General features: G+C 32.8%; 4 protein-coding genes across 8 annotated transcripts; 2 read left to right on the top strand and 2 right to left on the bottom strand.

Moving 5' to 3' along the window:
* Positions 1-194: 194 nt before the first annotated feature.
* Positions 195-5,146, bottom strand: LOC106665137 (protein AATF). Its single transcript, XM_014391355.2, has 7 exons — positions 4,962-5,146; positions 1,991-2,372; positions 1,766-1,911; positions 1,422-1,606; positions 1,295-1,335; positions 610-1,215; positions 195-456 (listed from the first exon to the last, which is right to left on the bottom strand). Exons 1-7 carry the CDS (start codon positions 5,041-5,043, stop codon positions 258-260), a joined length of 1,641 nt encoding a protein of 546 aa, XP_014246841.1. The 5' UTR covers positions 5,044-5,146; the 3' UTR covers positions 195-257.
* A 373-nt stretch (positions 5,147-5,519) lies between these two features.
* On the top strand, positions 5,520-9,451 carry LOC106665146 (survival of motor neuron-related-splicing factor 30). The gene is made up of 7 exons (XM_014391363.2): positions 5,520-5,735; positions 5,797-5,920; positions 7,428-7,542; positions 7,631-7,765; positions 7,847-7,973; positions 9,040-9,175; positions 9,256-9,451. The coding sequence occupies exons 1-7, from the start codon at positions 5,685-5,687 to the stop codon at positions 9,267-9,269; spliced, it is 702 nt and encodes a 233-aa protein (XP_014246849.1). The 5' UTR covers positions 5,520-5,684; the 3' UTR covers positions 9,270-9,451.
* Positions 9,452-11,349: 1,898 nt separating this feature from the next.
* Positions 11,350-16,543, bottom strand: LOC106664988 (zinc finger protein 112-like). Of its 4 annotated transcripts, none has more exons than XM_024228009.1 (7): positions 16,013-16,095; positions 15,805-15,922; positions 13,229-13,369; positions 12,774-13,168; positions 12,574-12,717; positions 12,213-12,509; positions 11,350-12,156 (listed from the first exon to the last, which is right to left on the bottom strand). In XM_024228009.1, the coding sequence occupies exons 3-7, from the start codon at positions 13,322-13,324 to the stop codon at positions 12,072-12,074; spliced, it is 1,017 nt and encodes a 338-aa protein (XP_024083777.1). In that variant the 5' UTR covers positions 13,325-13,369; positions 15,805-15,922; positions 16,013-16,095; the 3' UTR covers positions 11,350-12,071. The 4 variants fall into 4 exon arrangements, with proteins under 4 accessions (XP_024083777.1, XP_024083778.1, XP_014246587.1 ...); XM_024228010.1 differs by having other exon boundaries at positions 15,805-15,891; positions 16,013-16,089; XM_014391101.2 differs by lacking the exon at positions 15,805-15,922 and having other exon boundaries at positions 16,013-16,543.
* Positions 16,544-16,947: 404 nt separating this feature from the next.
* LOC106665119 (hydroxyacid-oxoacid transhydrogenase, mitochondrial) lies at positions 16,948-21,810 on the top strand. Of its 2 annotated transcripts, XM_014391330.1 has the most exons (10): positions 16,948-17,086; positions 17,153-17,246; positions 19,877-20,085; positions 20,141-20,337; positions 20,497-20,665; positions 20,724-20,891; positions 20,955-21,113; positions 21,220-21,371; positions 21,441-21,562; positions 21,644-21,810. In XM_014391330.1, the coding sequence occupies exons 1-10, from the start codon at positions 17,034-17,036 to the stop codon at positions 21,725-21,727; spliced, it is 1,407 nt and encodes a 468-aa protein (XP_014246816.1). In that variant the 5' UTR covers positions 16,948-17,033; the 3' UTR covers positions 21,728-21,810. The 2 variants fall into 2 exon arrangements, with proteins under 2 accessions (XP_014246816.1, XP_024083770.1); XM_024228002.1 differs by lacking the exon at positions 17,153-17,246 and having other exon boundaries at positions 16,973-17,086.
* Positions 21,811-22,021: the final 211 nt, after the last annotated feature.

Genomic DNA, 22,021 nt, shown 5'->3' with positions numbered 1-22,021 from the left:
CTACACCAAAATTTATGTTTGATCTAAACCCTCTGAAAATGGTCACATTTTCTCTTTTAGATGACTTTAATTTTGTGTCACATTCTGGCCTGACAGGAAATCACTGATTGGAGGGGCATAAAACAGTTAAAAGTCCATTTGTGACAATTATTTCTAATGTTATAAATTGTTAAACAAGAATAAAATTAAACTAGTAAAAAATTAATAATAATATATATTTCTTTTAAATATATACAGTATATATACAAAGATAGAAATTATTTTACAGTAGCTTTTCCAAACAGTGAACTGAACAATTTCTCTTCGGCTTCAGGAGTCCACTGGTTATTTGGTATTGGAGCCATAAAACTGACTAGCTTGTTATGTACTGTATATCTAAGTTTACGGCCTTTTGATGCTTTTGTATCGACTTTTCTCTTCAGTTTACTTCTCATTTTTTGTAATTCCAGCCATTGCCTAAAACATTTTTTACATATCAGCGAAAGTAGGTGTGCTATAATTTAGTAATTAAAAATAATTTGAGGAAGCAGTTTGGAAAAACAATTTAACAATCAAAAACATGAAATCAAATTTTAAAAAATAATAATTGAAAAATAAATAAATAGCAACCTTCCATGTTTGAGTGGATCTGTGACATCGGTAGATTTTCTTTCGATAAAATCTCTAAGGAGTTTGTGATAAAAGTCATTATCGTCAAAGATTTCTTCATCATATTCATTCTGAACTTTGCTCTTAGATGTCAAAGCTTCAACTTCATCGATTGGTTTTTCTACTTCTATCTGCTTGCCGAGTATTCCATAGTCGGAGCGCAATAACTGTGTCTTCTTTATTAGCCTTTCCTTATCGTACAGGATGTGCTCTATCTGCTTGAGCGGTGATTGGTCGAACGCAGAGAAGTCACTGCTGCTTGCCTTGCCACTGGCCACCTTTGTTCTTTCATACCATTTGCGTATACTTGATTCTCCAAATGGCTTAAATTGTTCATAAGTATCCTTGATGAAGTTTTTAGAATCTGTGACTTTAGCTTTTTTCGCTTTTGGGGCTTCTTCAATATCCTCGTCTTCACTCGACACATTTTCACTTTCATTTTCCTTTTCTTGATCTTCACCTGATGCTAAAGAAGATTCTATACTTTCATCATCATCATCATCAACATTCATTTCAGTATCACTGTGATTATCATTAATGTTATTTTTTGAGCTCTCCTGGTTTTTCCTACAAGAGAAATAATTATTTTTGCTACAAGGTATAACAATACATCAATATCAATTAATAGATTAAGAATTCAACTTACAGAAAATTCTGGTACTCTGAAGAAACCAAACTTAAAGATTCCTAAGAAAAAATTGACGATATTATAGAGAGAGAAAGACAAAACTGAACTAGCAGAAACTACACCCAACAATTTTTGTATAACAAACCTGAACATCCAAAAGTGTTTTCATCATGTTACTCAGAGAAGCGTAAGTCTTATCAATGACTGCTTCATCAACTTTCGTCAACTCAGACTTAAATTTTTCAAATTTGTCTTTTTGATACAGTTGATTTCCTGCGATTATACATGGTTGCATCTTTATCCTGCATTCTAAAAGTGTCTCCCATATGCCTAAAATTAAAGAAAATATATACATATATATACGATAAGAATTTAGAGTTTAGTAACAATGTAATTAAAAATTGAGTATGTGCTATTGAGAAAATTTTTGAGGTAAAGCTTGATTCAATTTAATAGTGATAAATTAAAATCAAGTGTAATAAAACATACTTAATTGGTTTCTAATAGCATTTCCTTTAGTAACATCTGATCCCACATCTTTTGCCTTAGCTGAGAATATTTCAATTTTGTCTTTTTCCACAGGCTGCTTTTGATTTTCATAATCAGCTAAATTAACATCATCATCATATCCATCACTAAAAACAAAGGACAAAAATTTGCATTGATTATTATTATCAATTATTTTTATAACTTATTTTTATAAGTAAAATTAACCTTTCATTATCTTCTGATTCTTCTTCATTTTGACTAGCCTCTTCTTCACCTTGACTTTCATCTTCTTCTTCATCAACTTGATCGTCTAAATCAGTTTCACTTTGTTCATTTTCCAAATCCAAATTTTCCAGATTACTTTGTTCATTCTCTTCTTCTATTTCTGTGGAATGTCGATCCTCCTCATCATCACTGAGCAATACTTTCAGTGCGTTTTTAAAGTCGGAATCAGCCTGGAGTTTGCTCGTGGAAAAAGCCTGCCTAGATATGGGCTTTCCACTGTACTCGCTACCCAAATCAATTGGAGCCTTTTTTCTAATCTCGCCAGGAGTTGTGTCCTCATATTCATTAAAGTCTGGGACTTCGCTGTGATCAAGTACAGAATCTGCAATCACCATCGGAATGTTCATTTTTATATAAAGTAAAACAAAACAATCCAGTCGCAGTATGTATGCTGAATATTATAGCAAATGTGTTAAAGTGAGTAAAAACAAAAATATATAAAATATGGATCAAGAAAAAAATTAAACTTATTTTAACTTTTCAACAAATTATTTGCAGTCAAGGAAATATAGCTCATCACATTCTGTGGTGACAGATGTAATTGGATATTAATATAATGTGAAATTTTTTGACAGCAGTGATAGTTTAAAGTGCCAGGTCAGGTAGGTAATCTAGGTACTCGATTCCTCAATTTTGGAAAGATTTGCTTATTAGTGCCTTTTTTCTGGCCTGTAAGAAAAGGCTATTGCTACAAATGATGAATGATGGAGCGAGTGCGGTGTTATCCTTTTTAAAGATAGTTCCTACTCACATAAGTTGTCTTGCAATGATCTGGATTTCAAGCCCTTAGCTCATCAACAGATTGAAGGATTTCTACAACCTGATGATGAGCTAAGGGCTCGAAATCCGGATGGTAGCAAAACAACTTACTGTGAGTAGGAACTACTCTTTTAAAAAGGCTACTGCTTATTTTCTCCACCTTGGGTTTTTGAGTGACAAAATTTGGCTCTTCATTAGGAGGGCCTGGCGATCTTTAATTTTTTATGGAACTTGGGACTCTTTTATAATTTTTAATTGGCCCTTCTAAATGTGAATACTAAATAGTCTGCAACTCATGTACACACATACATTGTGGTCTAACCTTAGTTTGGCCAGGGTACTGATATTCCACTAAGGACCTGCTAATAAATAAATTCACCCTAATTAAAAATTTTTTGTACCATATGTCAAATAAAAAAATTGAGGACACCGGTGTTTTACGTCGGTGCCTCGCACACAATCACTCTAAAACTATACAACTTACGTAGGTTGGTGGGTCTGTGGGGTACTATAAATTCTGCCACAGACCCACCCACACATACATAAACATTCAATCTAATAAATACATTCATACAATATGTATTCAGGTGTATTTTGTAGTATTTACTTTCCCTAGCATTTTCATTTTATTTTTATTATACATTGCTTTAAAATTTATTAGAAATTATTATGTTTTTTAATGAAGGAAAATTTAATTAATACATTTTGAAAAATAGCAAAATAAAAGGTTTTACTTCCATAATTCTGTTTATTGTACAGAATTTTTTGAACAATTAATACGGTGTATAATGTCCTCTGTTAGGTAAAACATCCGTGCACCTGTTAGGCATACTGTTAATAAAGTTGTCACTAATTTCATAAGGCATTTCACTCCATAAATTTTGCAACGCTACACTCAGTTGTTGCAGGTCAACTGGCTGCGGATGGTGATCGAAAAGCCTATTCTGCAATGCATCCCACATGTGATCAGTGAGATTGAGATTTAGAGATAATGGGAGAAGGGGCAGATGGGAAATTCACAGGTTTTCTCAACATTAATGAACTCTGCCTCTATTAGGTTTGGCATTGTCATCCAGAAGTCGAAAATCCCTGCCAATAAGATCCCTGGTTTGAGGGATGTGCTCCTTCTTTTTCTTTGACTTCCATGATTTCTTGGACATAATGGAATGCAGTGGGTTGCCTTTAACAGAATGGAGTTCAGTTCGTTCTCCAGTGTAAATCCCAGCCCAGACCATTACACCATATCCTCCGAATTGCACTGAAAGGAGCATGAACTGGGGCATTGTACGCATCCCCTGTTCTTGGTAGACTCTTCAGCGCCTGCTAACACAGAAACACGACTCCTCAGTAAACGTAACAGTATTTCAATTGGTGTTCTCTTCTAGGCGGTTGCTCACTGCACCATAACCTTCTGAGTTGCTGGTGACAGGCTGTTGCTGCAGGTCGTCTCAATTATGAATTGTTTGTGTTGATAAAGGCCTTGCCAAAACATCTTGTACTTCATTTAGGATTAGGATCTCACGGGCACTATGGAACAGGTTCTATCTTTCCACTACCACGCCTCCGGTCTCTCGGAATCAGGCTAAAGTCTGGGAGACTACGCTCTGAGGAATGCCAACTGCCTCTGCACTACCCACTTGCCCGTGACCTCGATGACTCATTCTCACAATAATATTGTATACTTCTGATTCAATATGATGTCTTTCCATGGTTAAAGATAATACAACTGGATTAAAATGGAGAAAAGTTGTTTGTTTACAAAATGAGTAATCTTCATGTTCACTATTCTTAAGTAAATACTTTATTAAAAATGAGGATTAACAATTTGTTTGTCTTTGGTTTTTATTTTCTATTTTGTTTTACCCAACTAACAAGACTATATTGGCTAATTTAATTAAAATTATTAGGCAAAGAATAAATTACAAATATTCCTATTCATTTTTGAGCAGTTTAGGTTGTTTGACAGTTGAGTGCTTTTTATTGATAGGATCTCATAGTGTCGCACTGCACCATACTAAATACATTTGTTACATTGAAGCATTATGTAATAGCATAAGGACCATTTTGTAACATACATTGGTCGTAAATACAATAAATTATGCAACAAAACATACTGACTACCTTAAATCAAGTTAATAGTCATTACAATTACCCTGAATCAAAATATCTTCGACTGCTTCCACATTATTGCTTTTCTGCTTTAGATGCTTCTCGATTTCTTTGACCAGACTCATATTTCTTAAGTTCTAGCGTACATACAAATTAATAAACGGAAAACTTGTCAATAAAAAAGAAGTAAACAACGTCCTGTGTCACATGGTAACCTCTCCTTCGCAGGTCGTGTTATATGCAAACATAAGTTATATTTGTAACTTTGCTGTATTTGTAAAATAACTATGTAATGTCAATGTTATATTAATATATTATTAATCATTAGTTTATTTTTTATATTGTTTTATTATATTTTGTATATTGTCCTTTATGAAAGTTTTTTAAAGGGGAATATAATGAGACTTAGCAGTTTTGGATATAATTTAATAAACTACTTGAAAATTGTTAGTCATAATAATTATATATTATTTTTAATATTTTATGTTCAAAGCTTAAAAGTTAGAAGATTATTATAGAATAAACTTTGTTTTGTGACTTATGGTCATCGATTTGGTGGGACAAGGGATATTTAGTATTTAAACGTGGGGAATCTTATAATTTTGTGTATAGGAAACACTGCGTTGTCCTTCTCTATTGTGTTTTCTGTTTACTTGTTTACCTCCGAGTTTCTTTTTAAGAAATGTTGTCAATCCTGCCTCTCTGTCCGATTTAATATTCAACTGACCGTTTGATTATTGACCACGAGCGATATTAGAATAAGGAGATGGACGAATTGGAGACAAATCTGGCCAACTACAGGCTTCAACTTCAGCAGGTATTTTCGGGACCGGAGATTTTTCCAATATTAGCCGCTTATGTTTTTGGTCTTTTCTCAGGTGGAAGCAGCTTTGACGACAAATCCTGAGAACGATGAACTTCTCAAGCTCAAAAATGACCTGGAAGAAGTTATCAATCTCACTAAGGATCTGATCAAGGCTCAGATGCAAGATGAAAAGACAGGTAGGTTCAGTTTTCTTTTGTGATTGTTGTGTTTTTGTGTTGATGGTTGATCTCTCTTGAACACTGCTTTTGAACAACAAATATGTTGTTCATCAACTTATTACTTTAATCTTTTTGTATTGGAAAGTGAGTCTAAAGAACATTTCAAATTTCTAAGTGTTATTTATATTGTTCTCATATCATGCTTCTTATATGACCAAGTCCATAAATGACATAACAGTGACACTCATGGATATAGAGGGAGCAGTTTACAATGCAACTACAGCCTATATATAATGCAGTTAAAAACAGGGTAGTTTTAAAAAACGGTTTGCCAATGGGTGTCCGCCTGGGGCACATAACCGCCCCAGGCCAATATGCGGGGATGGGTCTTTCACTCCTACTGTGAACAACACTGGTAGATGAATACAGTAACAAGAAGATTCTACTGTCTAGTCTATGTGGATGGCCTTGTAGTGCTAAAAGGTCACCATGCAGATGTGATGGACCATGTACAAGCTTTCAACCCGCTAGACACCAAATGGGAGGAGCTATCTATTAATCCCCACAAAACCGTAATGATTCCAGTTACAAAGAAGAGGACAATAGAAAGCCTAAATATCTCAAGCCTAAACTGATTCCATTCTCCAAGGAAGCCAAACATCTAGGGACCACACTCTAGACCAGCGGCTCACATAAAATCCACATCTAATTAAAACCACTTAAAGAGCCAAAATTGCCTGGGGGGGGGGTTGCAGAAGGCTCTGTGCTAAAAGCTGGGGATTAAACCCCAAAATGACCCTATGGCTGTACAGCTGTGAAATAGAACCAGTGTTGGCATATGGATAACTGGTGTTGTTGACCAAAACATTGCAGACTTAGGTGATCAGGCTATTAAATGGCACTCAAGGACAAGCTTGTCTCAATGACACTGGAGCTGTGAGTTCAACGCCATCTGCAGCATTGGGGGTGTTTTTAAACCTTCCGTCACAACATATTTAAATCAAAGGGGAAAGGACAGTGGCACACAGGCTGATAAATGGACAACCATCTGCAAGGATAGGCCATGTCAATGAAGAATGGAAATGGAGGGATGAGATACAGTAAGTTGTCATAATAGGCGTGCCAATCGATGCCACTACTACAAAATGGATTTACAGGCAAATTCAAAGTCCAAACTACTTTAGCAACTTGGATAAACCAGACATTCTATTCTGGTGGATAAAAAGGCAGTACAATTTTGTGTACTTCTTCTTTTAAATATTTCAAAGTAGTTATTGTACATGTAAGGTTTGAGAGAAGAGATACTAATCTTGGCTGACCAAAGAAAATTAGTGTAACAATGGCTCAAATGGAGAAAACATGAGGCAACATTCTTACGCACTACAATTTATAATTACTCATAATCCCTCCAAAAAAAGATATGTACAAATTTTATTTGATTGTACTATCCATTAAGTTTACAAATACTATATAAGATTTTTAATTGGTTTAAAAGCCAAGATAATTATTTCATTTGAATGTGTAGATGGTGAAGATGATAAAGAAGAGATCACTACACCGATGGTGCCTATAACCTTACCATCGAAGAAAGACTGGCGACCTGGTGAACGCTGTATGGCCCTGCTAGTTCAAGATGGACAGTGAGTATTTTTCTAATTAACACTTGACAAATCCTTAAGTAGAAACTTTTCAAAATGAAACGCAAAAAAACTAGACTACTTGTTTCAGATATTACGAAGCGAGGATAGAAACTATCGACGGCGATGAAGTCTCAGTTATATTCAACCATAACAAAAGTGCTGAAGTGACCACTTTAGACTTCATCAGGGAAATGCCGTCGAATGATGGAAACCACAGATTTAGGTAATTAATATTACATTTTACATTTCTGTTAACAATTGTTAAATCTAATTTTTAACTTTGCCCGTTTGTTTTTGTTTGAAGGAAACAACCTTTATCTAAAGTTAGGGAATATCAAAAGAAGAAGAAAATGAAAAAGTTGCAAAGGTTTAAACAGCTCGAAGAAGAAAGAGAAACAGAGAAAAACAAATGGCTTGCATTTGCTTCCAAGGTATTTGTCTCATTTCTTTGTTCACCTATCAATAATCAGTGGTTAATTATATTTTCAAACATAAAAAATGTTAATACAAAGACTGTAGTCATTCACATGAAATAGCTTTTGTTGCTAAATCAATGTTGTGTACATACTGTTGAACTTCCCCAATCGCATTATTCCATTTACTTTACTATGAAAAGTATTAATACTACTCCCTACCTATCTCCCTTTCAGATTTTTTTTAAGTTTTAAAATACATAATGACTTTTCTTTTTGGAAAATAAATTTCCAAGTAAATACAACTTTGTGTTTCTTTATCATTTACTTACTTGTTTTGAAAACTATAATATTTAAGGAATGTGCTGTTAACTCCTGAATGTAATTGGAGCACCTCAAAAGGAGTAAGAGTGATTTAAAGTGAACACTTTGAAATTCAATACATAATAAATAATAAATCAGCCTGGAGGGAATCACATAGCGACTGAGGCAGGGCATTCTAAAATCACTCCCAAACGGTTAAATTATTTTTTTTTTTAACTTTCATCTAGTGTACCTCATAATTTTTCTATATGTGGATCCTTTTAATTAGCGGACAAAATCCCATTTTCAAGTGTTGCCTGCTTATGGCAGTTCGACTGCATATTACTTGTATCATTGTAATGTAATTAATGTATTTATTTCATTTGCAAACTAGATATTAGGCCAGTAATTTAAAGTTACCACTCATATGTGTATTTATTATTTTTTTCTTATTTTGTAAGATAAGAGATCAGTGTGCGATTGGACTGAGTATAAAAATTAATTCATTAAAAAGCAAGTGATAATATTAAAAATTAAAATACAAAAGATAATCTAAATTTTAAAAACAATAAAATAAAGCAAAAAACACAACTAATAATTATTATGATGCAATCAAAGTAGGAATGTAACTAAAGTTATCACACAGTATGGAAGTAAGAGCAGTAATTGTGATGTGCTGCATTGCATGAAGTCTGGATAAATAAATTTCTGTTTTATATTTAAAAAAATATTGGTTATTAAATATAAATAAAAAATTATTAATATTCTTAATATATTGCAGTCAACAAAGAAAGGTGTTGTTAAAAAGAGTATATTCGCCTCACCCGATAACGTAAATGGAAGAGTCGGCATTGGAACATGTGGTGTGAGTGGTAAAGGAATGACTGAATTTGTATCGGCAGAGAAATGGAGGAAAGGTAAGAGTTTTAACTTAGTATTATTATCATTTAAAAAATATACATTTGCAAGTTTATTTTAGTTTGTTTTTCCTCCACAGAAAAAAAGGACTGAAGGAGCTTTGTATTGTTATCAAGAGGCTGCCCGTGGTATGGACATGTTAAAATATTAATTTTTTTTTTATTGTTAGAAAACCCTCTGTGTATGTCGATTTGAATTTAAAATATGTAATTTATGCAAATAAGTAACAATGTGTACAAAACTTGGAAGCCTGTATAATAAAATAAAGACGAGTGCATAGTTTTTTAATATAACCATTTAATTGCAGCAATAACTGATGTAATAAAAATCAACTTTAAATACATGCATTTTACTCGCTAAAAATCATCAAGTTGTAAAACAAAGTTGAAAAATAATTATGATAATTAAAAAAACATTACACAAAAATATTTCTCTCTTGACAAAATAAAACAAAATACTCAGCAAGGACAAACTCACCGTGTAGCTGTCATCCACTCCACAATACTGTTATCGAGCTAAGTGGTTCATATATATAGAGGTATGCCAGTTTTTGCCTTATCTTCACATACTTCATGGTAACTTCAGTCACACTGTATTGTTTACACAATGGAATTGTATGCAATTTTGCACAGGCTTGGGGGATTCAAAAAGATGGCGACTCTGCTTACCTCATTCATCTACATTCTTTAGTGCTGTGTGTGATAAGTGCTCTGTGGACCCTCTCTTCATGATCTTGTTTGAGAAATACTCTGAACTGCGTTTAGGCAAAATTGTCTGCATCCCTAGGCCGTACCTTATAAAGATGAACAATATGGCTAAGGCTAGGAAATCCCAACTTCCGAGTCTGACCACCAATCTGATCCAGCCCTCTCATGCGAAAAAATAAAAATGCAACAAAAAATGTATCTTATAACGTTGTGGGAGCGTGTATTTATAACGTTGTGGGATTAATATGATGGTTATAAAAAATAAAATAAGTCTGTACCCGTTAAACATGAAAGATCCTTATATTAATAACAAATTAATGAATCGAATATATTTTATAAATGGTTACAACTAATTAAGTAAGGAAAAGGGAATATTTTCTTATGATAGAATGTAATTAAGTGTAAAGTTATTTTTTGGTTTCCTTTTCTCTGGACAGGTTGTATAGTATTACGAACTCCACAAGAATTTTTCACTAGCAGTTTTTTTGTCTTGATAAGGTCATACAGTTTTATTTTTACTTCATCTTCTTTCTAAAGTTGCAAGCGACCGAGTAACTCCAAATCCAGTGTGGCTCTACCTTAGTCCTGCCGCCGTCCTCTCGTCTGCCTCCTCAATCGTTTGAACTCTTGTTCTCGATTGTTTATGTCGCTTTGGCGGCTTTTATGAAATGGCTTTGTCATAGTGTAAAGGAAATGGGTTGGTGGATTGGATCGGAAAGAAACAAATGTGATCATACTCACTTGGTAATAGGCCATGCGAGGTTGACACATGGCCACTTACTTTTGTGCCAAAACCTTCATAAGTATCTGGCATGTAGAAATGCTCGACTGATCTCACTTAATTGAAGAGTGACATTTCATGGCTCCATATAGATAGCCTGTAGGAATGTTATCCAATATGAAAATTCTGTTAGAACAGTAAAGAAAGTATTTGGGACCCCTGTTCTAATTTTTGGAGAAAACATGTTTTATTGTATACAGTATTGCTAGATATCTTATTTTGTGAACTCTAAATACATTAGAGTGAATGTATTTATTAGCATGAATGTGTAATGTGAGAGGGCTTTGTTAGTTTTGAGTACCCCATTGACCCTCCATTACATTAATTATATAATGGGTAATAGAGGAATATCGAGTCCTTTGTCTTTCTAGGTTTAAAGGTTATCCTGGTCTACTTATTCTTGTTGGCTTTATTTTGTCATAAGCTTCAATGTAACTTTCATCAGTTAGTCAACAGCACCTCATGAGCCAATATAAGTAGAAACTGCAGTAGAATTACCTATTTAAAGACAAATTCTGTACACTTGTTTATAATAGATACTTTGTATGTATATTTTGATTAAGGAAAACATTGACTAACAAATTTATAACTTTAATTGAATAACTATGTTTATTTAATTTTTAATATATAACAAAGAATTTATTTGATATAAAGTACTTTCAACAAAATGAAAATTGTTTTCTCACTTTAAAAATGTATATAACAATATAATATTCTAATTTTTAATTTTTTTAAATAAATTTTAATCTACTATTTGCAAATCAATACCTTTCAAACCTGGTTCTATAACTTCATAGATAATTAGCCTCGATCTTAAATGTACATTTCATTCTTAAGTCAAATTCTATAGAGATGAAAGACAGTTTATTTTAAACATTTGATATTCAATTATTATAATACATGATAATGAGTGATTATAAATGGAAATGTTAAATCTGAGATGAGATACGGTCCCTAAGTTAAGTCAGGCTTTCTTGTTCAGGTCTCTTCTCAGCCGATTTAACTGTAAAGTATGTAAATACATAGAAATTTATTGGAAACCATTAGATAAATTTAATGGTAACCCCAAAAATATTTACTTTTCTATTATCACATCAATAAATATTTTATTACATATAAGAACAAACATTTGGTCTTTTATGACTGTAATAGATAAAAAGTTTCCAAAATCAACAAAAACATCAAAAAGCACCGATTAATTGTGCTACATTATAAATACTAATTTAAAAAAAAATTATGGTCCCAAAATATAATATTAAAGATTTGGCACTAGATAGTAATGGAAATATATTATCTAAGCTAAATATCTATCTTTAAACATTAAAACAACATAAAAAATCTAATTTCTTTAATAAATTATATAAAAATTAAAACATTTGGAATGCAGTTTAATTTGCATTAATTTTTCTATTTACAGTTGTATCCTTGATGTAGCCTAAGGTGCCTTTTGTAATTCGTCCTCCACTTAAAAGTTTTACTGCAGACAGGACACCTGTAGAAAATTATCCATTACATTACTGTGACCATGTGTAAAATAATGTTTGTTACCTGAAAGGTGGTGTCTTTTTGTGAATATTTAAGTGTTCCACCATATGCGATCGGATCGCAAATGTCTTTTCACATATCGCACAGACAAATGGCCTAATACCAGTGTGCGTTCTGATGTGATTATCAAGGTTCCGTTTCTCGCCGAAAGACTTACCGCAATGGCTGCACGGGTACGGTTTTTCTCCTGTGTGTACTCTGGCATGACGATCAAGTTTGGACTTAGTTATAAATACTTTGTCACATAATTCGCATGCAAAAGTTCTTGTATGGACTTTCTGGTGTAGGTTTAAATCCCACCTTTTAAAATTAAGAAGATACACATAATTTTGAAAGTACTGTAATAAAAGTTTATGTGTTTTACCTCATTGCAAATGTTTTATCACATTGATCGCATTTATGTGGCCTTATGGCTGTATGACTGGCCAGATGGTAATTCAATCTTGTCCTTCTGTTGAATTTTCTCTCACAATAAGTACATTCATATAAAACTTTATCTTTAGCAGGTCTGAAACAATCAGTTGTAAGTAATAAAACCTGAAATAAATTAGCATTTGAACTTACTGATTGGATTCTTTTTTCTGTTCATTTATCTTTTCACCGATGCTCAAATGATTCTGGTCCCCCATGTAGTTTATAATGTTATTTTCTTTAATTGTATCAAGGTCTAATAAAGTCTCATAACTTGGTCCCTCTGCTGGGTTTGAGATTGATTTCATCGGCGACAGCTCAAGAATGCTTGTCCCATTTGACGACAGGTTGTCTTTATACTTGAGTTCAACCATCACGACAAGATCCTGAACCGAGGAATCATTTAGAGTTGAGTCCAGTTTGCTCAATACAATAACACCTTCATTTTCAAGGCCTACGTTCAAGGGCTCTTGTGTCTTAGAACTTTGATCGCTGACCCATATGCAGCTATTAACATCATGGTGATTTATATTTTTTAATATAGTCTCCTAATTGAAAAATATTTTTTAAGTATAAATTCAAATAAAAATAATTTGTTGAATATTTACTTCTTGTGGATGACACTTGTCAGCATATGAATCGAGCTTTTTTTCAGCTTGAATGCACTGATGAAGAAATTCATAAAACATATTTAATTTAGTCATACAGTCCAAGCAAATTAGCTGGGGCTTGCCATCACCTTGTTTAATCTGAAAACAATATCACTTTTGTAGGTTTTTTATTTTTTATTCTTTAAGATTTATAAAATGGAAAAATCCAATCTAACAAAGATCTACTAGAGAGTACAGGAAAGAATTTTGAGTCTGAGAATTTGCTGGTTAGTTTGATGAGTTCCTGAGAGCTTGACAGGATGTAATTATGATATGGGTGATGTGAGAATTGAAATTCAGCTTACTATCAAAAATGACACCAAGATCCTTGATTTCAGAAAGTTTTGCCAAAGTAGCCAATATCTATACTTTAATTAATGGGGTTGATTTTACAAGTGTAAGTGACAATATTACGTTCCTCAATATTCAGCGTCATTGAGTTCCATTGACAACATTCATGAGTAGAGTTCGGGTCAGACTAGAGATCAAGACTATCCTGAAGGGTTTCGATGAGTTTATAAAGCTTCAAATCATCAGCATAAAGACAGAAATTGCTAATTTAATGTAATATTTCACGTCTTTACTATAGAGATTAAATAGTTATGGTGAGAGATGTCCTCCTTGTGGCACTCCTGACATAGCATCAAATTCTTTTGAAAAGAATTTGTTTATTTTCACTACTTGTTTCTGATTAGAAAGATAAGATTTGAACCCGTTTAGTGACGGAGTAGTAAAGTCTATGGAGTCCAACATATTTATAAGTAGTTCATGGTTGACTCTGTCAAATACTTAAGATAGATCAGTATAGATTATGTCCATTTGGTAATTACTTTTAAATGAATTATTTATTGCAGATTGGACAGTGAGGAGATTTGATGTTGTATATTTAAGGGTCACAATGTTGCTAATCAATGATGAGGTGTTGTAATTAAGGGTTGAGACTATCATATATTAATGACACGAACAGTTTGCCTATATGTGAATGTTTTGAAATAAGGCGGTAATTAGATACTAGAGATTTGTCGCCTGATTTAAAGATGGGAACAATCTCAGACATTTTTCTAGACATCTGGAAATTATTAAAAAAGAAATGGAGTTTTTATGAAGTTTGGAGAATAATATTTTGGCTGACTTTAGAATCTAAATTCCACAAAACTACTCTTTACTACTTTCAGAGAATAGTACTTGGAAATAAGGAAGCCCCATAAAAAACAATAAATTGATTTGAAAATTTGAAAGCATGAAATGGACTTTTTATAAAGTCTGAATAATAAAATACTATCTATCTAGAATCTAATTTCCACAAAACTAATCTTTACTATTTTTAACTGAGAATAGTATTTCAAACTTGGGAACCATATAGAAAACAATATATTGAAATTAAAACATGAAATGGAGTTTGTATGAAGTCTGAAGAATAATATTTTGGCTATCTGTAGAATCTAAATTCCACAAAACTACTCTTTACTACTTTCAGAGAATAGTACTTGGAAATAATCAAGCCTCATAGAAAACAATATATTGATTTGAAAATTTGAAAGCATGAAATGGAGTTTTTTTGAAGTCTGAATAATAAAATATTGATTATCTGCATAATGTAGATTCCACAAAACTAATCTTTACTATTTTTAACTGAGAATAGTACTTCAAACTTGGGAACCATATAGAAAACAATATATTGATGTTAAAACATGAAGTATTTTAAGTATTTTATAATTAAACAAGAAATGGAGTTTTTATTAAGTCTGAAGAATAAAATTTTGACTATTTGAAGAATCTAAAATCTCCAAAACTACCCTTCACTATTTTCTAGTATAGTATTTAGAAATAAGGAAACTATATAGAAAACAATATGTTGAAGTTGAAACATGTTTTATTAAACCAGAACTGGAATTTTTATGAAATTTGAAAAATAAAATTTGGCTCTCTGCAGAATTAAATTCTACAAAACTACTTTTTACTATTTTCAGAGACTAGTACTTGGAAATAAGGAAACCACTAGAAAACAATATAGTGAAATTGAAAACATGAAATGGAAACAAATTTTATTATGTCTGAAGAATAAAATTTGCCTATCTGCAGAATCCAAATTTTCAAAACCAATATATTGAAGTTAAAACATGAAGTATTTTTATGTGTTATTAAGCAAAAAATTGAGTTTTTTTAATAAAGTCTGAAGAATAAAATTTTGGTTATCTGTAATATCTAAACTAAACAATGCTCTTTCTCATCTTCTTCTTTCTATTTTAATCTTCATATTTCTATCATGAAGTGTCTTAAATTATTAATAAAATGTGAAGAATAATTTATTGCCAGACTTATTTTGTCACTGATGAATTATTTTAATTTAAAAAGAGAGAAGCAGGTGCGTCGGTGGCCGCAACGGTTTATATGTTGGTTGACGCTCATCGCTGTAAGGTAAAGGTCCCGAGTTCGAACCCAGCGGCCCAGCATTCTAACCGGACATACAAACGAGCTTTTTTTTTCAAAAACACCGGCACCCCATGGTTCATATAACCCCGTAGTTAAAATACCTTGTAAAAGAAAGAACCCGCACGACAGATCGATCATGCGGGTTTAGTATCGTCCGGTTAAACCTGGCATTCTCTTCATTGTAAGACCTGAAAATAAAACTGGTCGCCGTGTTGTTTCCTGCGATTTAGTAAATAAATAATTTAACAAATAAATAAGCAAAGTGATTGAACAGAAAACGACTAAATTATTAAAAAGGGCAGGACTCACGTCTAACGAAGGGAGACAGTCTTTGATCTTTTCCTCGACCCTGCTCCCCGAGTTGTCGAAAATGGGCAGAAGTTTGTCATGGACAAGGCAGCAAAGCCGGCAGACGTTGTCCTGTGGGAAGAAAAAGTTCGCCTTCTCCATTTCCACTTGACACTACGGCTCGGCTTCACTACGCTGATCGTATTGATCGACCCAGAGACGGACAAACGGCCGGCCCAGTTGTCACGTCTCTCGGGGGGGAAAAATTATTTTTTAAGACTTAAAAAAGCTTCTCTGTTGTTAAACCGTGCTGTTAAGCTTTTAAAGTCAATTATGTATCTCGTGATAATTCGTTTTTGTATCCTCAACAACTGTAGATTTTCAAGAATGCGTGTATTGCTCGCCACTGATTGGCAAATATAATTTCTCCAAAATTAAAAGTACACGACTAGTTTCGTTTCAACAAAAGGAACTTAACCCTAAAGTCAATTGATTAAATTGAGGTTCAAACAAACGTCAGATTTAATCATTTTTACGCCACTTGAATCATTTATGCCATAAAATCCATAATTGTTAAAATAAAAAGTAAAAATCAAGAAGAGACAAATTATTTGCCAATATAAATTTGAAGTAATTGTAAACACAAGTTCAATATATTGTCTTTTTATCAAAACGATATCCATTATTCAAGAGAGTACCAAGTGAAGAATGAAGAATCATTCAAAAGCATGGAAGATTATCTCTATGCAATCTTATTTGTTTGATCAAATAAAATGATTTTTTAGTTATTATTTTGTAAGTTTTTTTAATACGAAAAATTAAATCATAGTTACAAAAAGTGTGGACAAAAATTATTTAAAAAAAATAGAGAACAAGTATCTCGATAACTTTATTGGTGAAAATTAAAATCTTATCTTGTGGTGGGGGATCGAGGTGACCTCTAAAACGTTTAGAAGTGAATAAATTAGGTGATAAGGTTCACTTTGAGTTGGATAGTACATCCTGCTGTCCGATTTTCCACAATCTCGTTCATAAGCACAAAATGCTCCAAAGAAAGAGGGTTTTGGACTTGATACAGACAGTGACTTCAGCCTCGTAAGCTTTTTAATTTAAACTTTTTGTTTTTTAATTATTTGGCTTTCAATGAGTCTCGTTCAACAGGTGTAAATGCCCGGCTCATTCACAGCAGGTGCCGGTTCGTTTCAGAAATGGGACCACAGCCGTACCTCTCCCGGAGACTGACTATGCTTTTGAGGTATAATTTTGGTCAACCATGGTTAAAAAGTAACACCGATCTACCAAGGTCAAGGGAAGAATGGGGTGATGTTCCTTTCTTATATCGGTTGAATAACTCACAACTGACCTTACGTAACAATAATCCAATTCTATATCTATCTATAAAAAAAGAAGATAAAAGAACTAAGTAATTACCTAATAGATAGGGTACTACCATTAATATATGCCTTCTTAAATGGATTAATCCATTGTTGAACTTGGCTCAATAATTATTTTATATTAATTTATCTATATCCCTTAATAGCCCAATTAAGTGGAAAATCGAATATATATATGGATAATTTATGCTATAATTATTTTTAAAAATTTAAATGTGTAAAAATCCTAAATAAGATCATTCAGTATGTAATGACTTATTTTATTTCCTATTGTTCAGTATATTTAAATTAATTAATTGCATGTTTTATTAACAAAATGCGCCCTTTTGTTGTCTGACAGCCATGATCTTGATTAATGCAGCCTTAAATTAATCAACACCTTGATAAAAAAACAGAAAAGCTTATCAGAATACTTACTTAAAAAAAGTATTCATTGAATTTTTTTATTTGAAACAGCTTTTAAACAAATAAAATACATTTTTTTAATGCAACAATTGGTAGAGTGACATTGGCTGAATCAAGGTTTTCAAATTTTCTACATAAGTAGAATTATTTGTAGAAAAAAGTATTGCAAAGTGCCTGACCCCCTGAGTAGTTTGTATGCCACTGATGTCTATTACAGTGATACACAAAGAAGATTCAAACCTGTTGGTAGAGTGGTTAGGGATTCCGACCTATATTTGCCGTTCTAGTGGTTCTGGGTTCAAATCCTGGCAGGGCCCATGAAATATGAAAAACGTATTGTAAAGTGATGTGACTGTTTGTCTGTGACACCCAATGGGTTACTTACAAGTAGTTGGACATACAGTCCTCATTTATGACATGATTTTTTTTTCTTTTAATTTTCAAACCAGTATATTTATTATATTTGAGAAGTTAAAACATATTAAGATCTTTGGATATGGTCTCATACCCATTACCCAGCATAAAATTACTAATTCAAAATTATTCTTAAGAGTGCATTCAATTTTCTTTGATCACACAATTTTTATTTAGTTTTATTTATTTTTTAACGGGGGTTTGTAACAGCAAAGGACATACTAAACCCCGTGGTGTTGTTTGTGAAAAAAAATTGTAAGTAGGGTGCACGCCGACTCAACGCCTTAACAATTGTGACCACCAATGCCCCTCCCATTTTATTAAACAAAAATTTAATGGAGTCTTTCAAACCATTATTGGTCCTGGGTGTGTTTTAAATTTTATTGCACCTAAATCTATATTTTTTCCAATCATTTGAGGTAATAAAAATTTATCACTCATATGCACAAGATGCTCATTTATTATTTTGGCTTATTTAAAGAGAATAAAATGCAGTAAAATAATATTTACATGTATTTGTATAATTTACACAATAAAAATCCCAGGCCCTGAAGATGGTCTCAATAAAGAAAGAAATGTTGGCAAGATAAAGAAAATGCTTTTCTAAACCTACATCACCCAAGACCGCATCTAATGATCTCCAAATAATCATTAATGAACAGTCATTAAATACTACACAGATGATAATATTAACAGAATAAAGTAAAATAAATAATTATATACATTGTGAAATAATATAAACCTCTCTGATTATAAATTATTATTATTATTTATTTTTTTTAACGAGGGTTCGCAACAGCAGAGGTCATACATATTATAAACCCTCAGGGTGCCGGTGTTTTTGAAAAAAAGCCCACTTGTAAGTATGTTGGGTTCGAATGCAGGGCCATGGATTCGAACCCAGGACCTTTACAGTGATGAGTGCCGTGTCAAAGACTAAACCTTGCTGCCACCGGCACCCCTTATAAATGATTGTAAACTGTTAACAAAAGTATAAATTTTCTTGAAATAAAGTAAATAACTAATATAATAATAATAAACTAATATAATGAATTAGTTAAATACAATAAAAAATATATAAAGAAGAAGAAATAAGGATAAACCAGAATAACAATAAGAAGGGAAATAAATATACACATAAGAATAAAAAAGAACTAAAACTAATAATAACTTCACTAATTTCGTAGTTTGCTTGACCAATTAATATATTACAATTAATTAAGGTTTTTAGTTGAGATAAAAAAGTCAATGGCACGAGTGGGATTTGAACCCACGATTTTCAGCTTGATACGCCGCTGCTCTACCACTTGAGCTATCGTGACCTCAATCCACTCAGACACCAACTTCCCATCTCTACCGCACCTTTTGAATTTTCCCTTTTTTTTCCCATTTTTCAAATGTCGTGTAAAATACGTATGTGTGTATACACGACATTTGAAAAATGGCAGTGGGCTATCCTGGATTCGAACCGAAGATTGCATGACAAATAAGAGTTGAACGCTCTAACCACTCAGCCATCGCACTCCCCTAGGTATATAAGTTATCTTAGGTATATTTAATTGCATTAAATATTTAAAAATTATATAAATGTGAAATTTTTGTTAGGTATATAAAATTATATTAAACGTTTAAAAATTAAAGAAATCCCATCAAGTATTTTTTACAATTTTAGATGGCATGTTCAACTATTCGATATGGGCCAGGTGTTACGAGGGAAATTGGAATGGATATGATGAATATGAAAGTGAAGAACGTCTGTGTCATGACAGACCCACACCTTTCAAAGCTTCAGCCGGTTAAAACAGTGATTGACTCACTCACAAAGCATAATGTCAAATTTAGCGTGTATGACAAAGTGAGAGTAGAACCGACAGATAAAAGGTATTTTTAAACATTAGTTCTAATTATTGTTATTAATCTGAGTTTTTCTCTATAGCTTTGAAGACGCGACTAAATTTGCAAAGTCTTCTAATTTTGATTGTTTTCTTGCCGTTGGTGGCGGTTCGGTCATGGATACATGTAAAGCAGCCAATCTTTACACCAGCGACCCTGATGCTGACTTTCTCGATTATGTCAATGCACCCATTGGTAAAGGGAAACCTGTCACGGTCCCATTAAAGCCATTAATAGCCGGTAAGAAGAATATTTAAGTTCTTAATTTAATGTAATGTTAACAAGAAAATTATATCCAAGCAGCTTTTGGTTAAAACAGTAAGTGACATAAAACAAGCAAAATAAACTTGCTATTTAAGAAGAATTTCAAGAAAATATCCATTTTTGTGTTAAAAACAGTCCCAACAACATCTGGAACTGGGAGTGAAACTACAGGAGTCAGTATATTTGATTACGAGCCACTACATGCGAAAACTGGAATTGCAAATAGAGCACTGAGACCTACTTTGGGTATGGTTGATCCACACCATACGCTCTCACTGCCAGAAAGAGTTGTAGCTTACAGCGGGTATACAAATTAAAATATACTCATTAGGAAGATATTAAATAAAATTAAATTTCTCTAGATTTGATGTATTTTGTCATGCCCTGGAGTCGTTCACAGCTATTCCTTTCAACAAGAGAAAGCCTTGTCCACCAAACCCTCTCCTCCGACCGGCATACCAGGGTTCAAACCCAGTATCTGATGTCTGGGCCAGATACGCTCTTCAAACATTGAACAAATATTTTAAAAGGTGAGTTAAATTTTAATTATATTTTTGTTTTACTTGAATTATATTCAATATTTGAAATAACAGGGCAGTTTATGACCAAGAAGATTTAGAAGCGAGGTCCAACATGCACCTGGCGTCAACTATGGCAGGAGTCGGTTTTGGAAATGCTGGAGTTCATCTCTGTCACGGACTTTCCTATGCAATCTCTGGGAATGTTAAAACATACCAGCCTGAAGGCTATAGGTATATAGTACACATTGAAACATAAACTCTTTAAATTTAACAATTTTTCTTGTACTAAATAATATAAAAAATTAAGTATAGTAGTTCATTTTGCAAATTATTTCAGCAAAGACCATCCTATAATTCCACATGGGCTCTCGGTTGTTATTTGTGCGCCAACAATATTCAACTTCACAGGAGATTTCTGCCCAGAAAGGCATATTGAAGCAGCAGGTCTTCTGGGCGCTGACGTGTCAAATGCTAAAAAAAGCGATGCAGGTAAATTATTATTTTTTACATTGAATTTCTTATTTTTATTTATTTTAAAATACAATTTATACCTCCCAGGCCGGATACTTGCTGATGTAGTAAGGAAGTACATGGACACTATGAAGGTTGAAAATGGCCTTGGTGAACTCGGTTACACCAAAGATGACATTCCAGCATTGGTTAAGGGAACCTTGCCACAAGTAAAAATATAAATACATTTTACATTTTTTTTTTTTTTAGAAACAAATAAATAGGTTTTTATTAACACAATTTTATTTCAGGACCGTATCTTGAAACTTGCTCCAAGACCGCAGACCGAAGAAGATTTGACAGGTTTATTTGAAAACTCGTTGAAAATTTATTGAATATTAAGCAGATGAATATTGTACAATTTTACAAAAGATCTGTTATTTTTATATGATATGAATTACATAATGTGCCACAGGTGTATGATTTATGATTTTACATATCAACCCGATTTCAGGATTTTCTACCAAGAATTTATTAAAGAATAACTCGTCGACCATTATGTTGGAAAAAAAGTCAGTACAGCCAATTTTAAATTTTCTTGACATGAAAGTGTGTCTAGCAAAGGAGTGTTACCTCAATTTCCCGTAATAAATGACTGTTTATTTTTGGATCAACTTAAAAGCATGCTT

This window comes from Cimex lectularius, unplaced genomic scaffold, assembly GCF_000648675.2.
Source record: "Cimex lectularius strain Harlan isolate CLEC.00 unplaced genomic scaffold, Clec_2.1 scaffold172, whole genome shotgun sequence".
NCBI classification, from domain to species: Eukaryota; Metazoa; Arthropoda; class Insecta; order Hemiptera; family Cimicidae; genus Cimex; species Cimex lectularius.
Note: the sequence above shows the minus strand (reverse complement) of the source record. Positions and strands in the feature narration are given on the sequence as shown.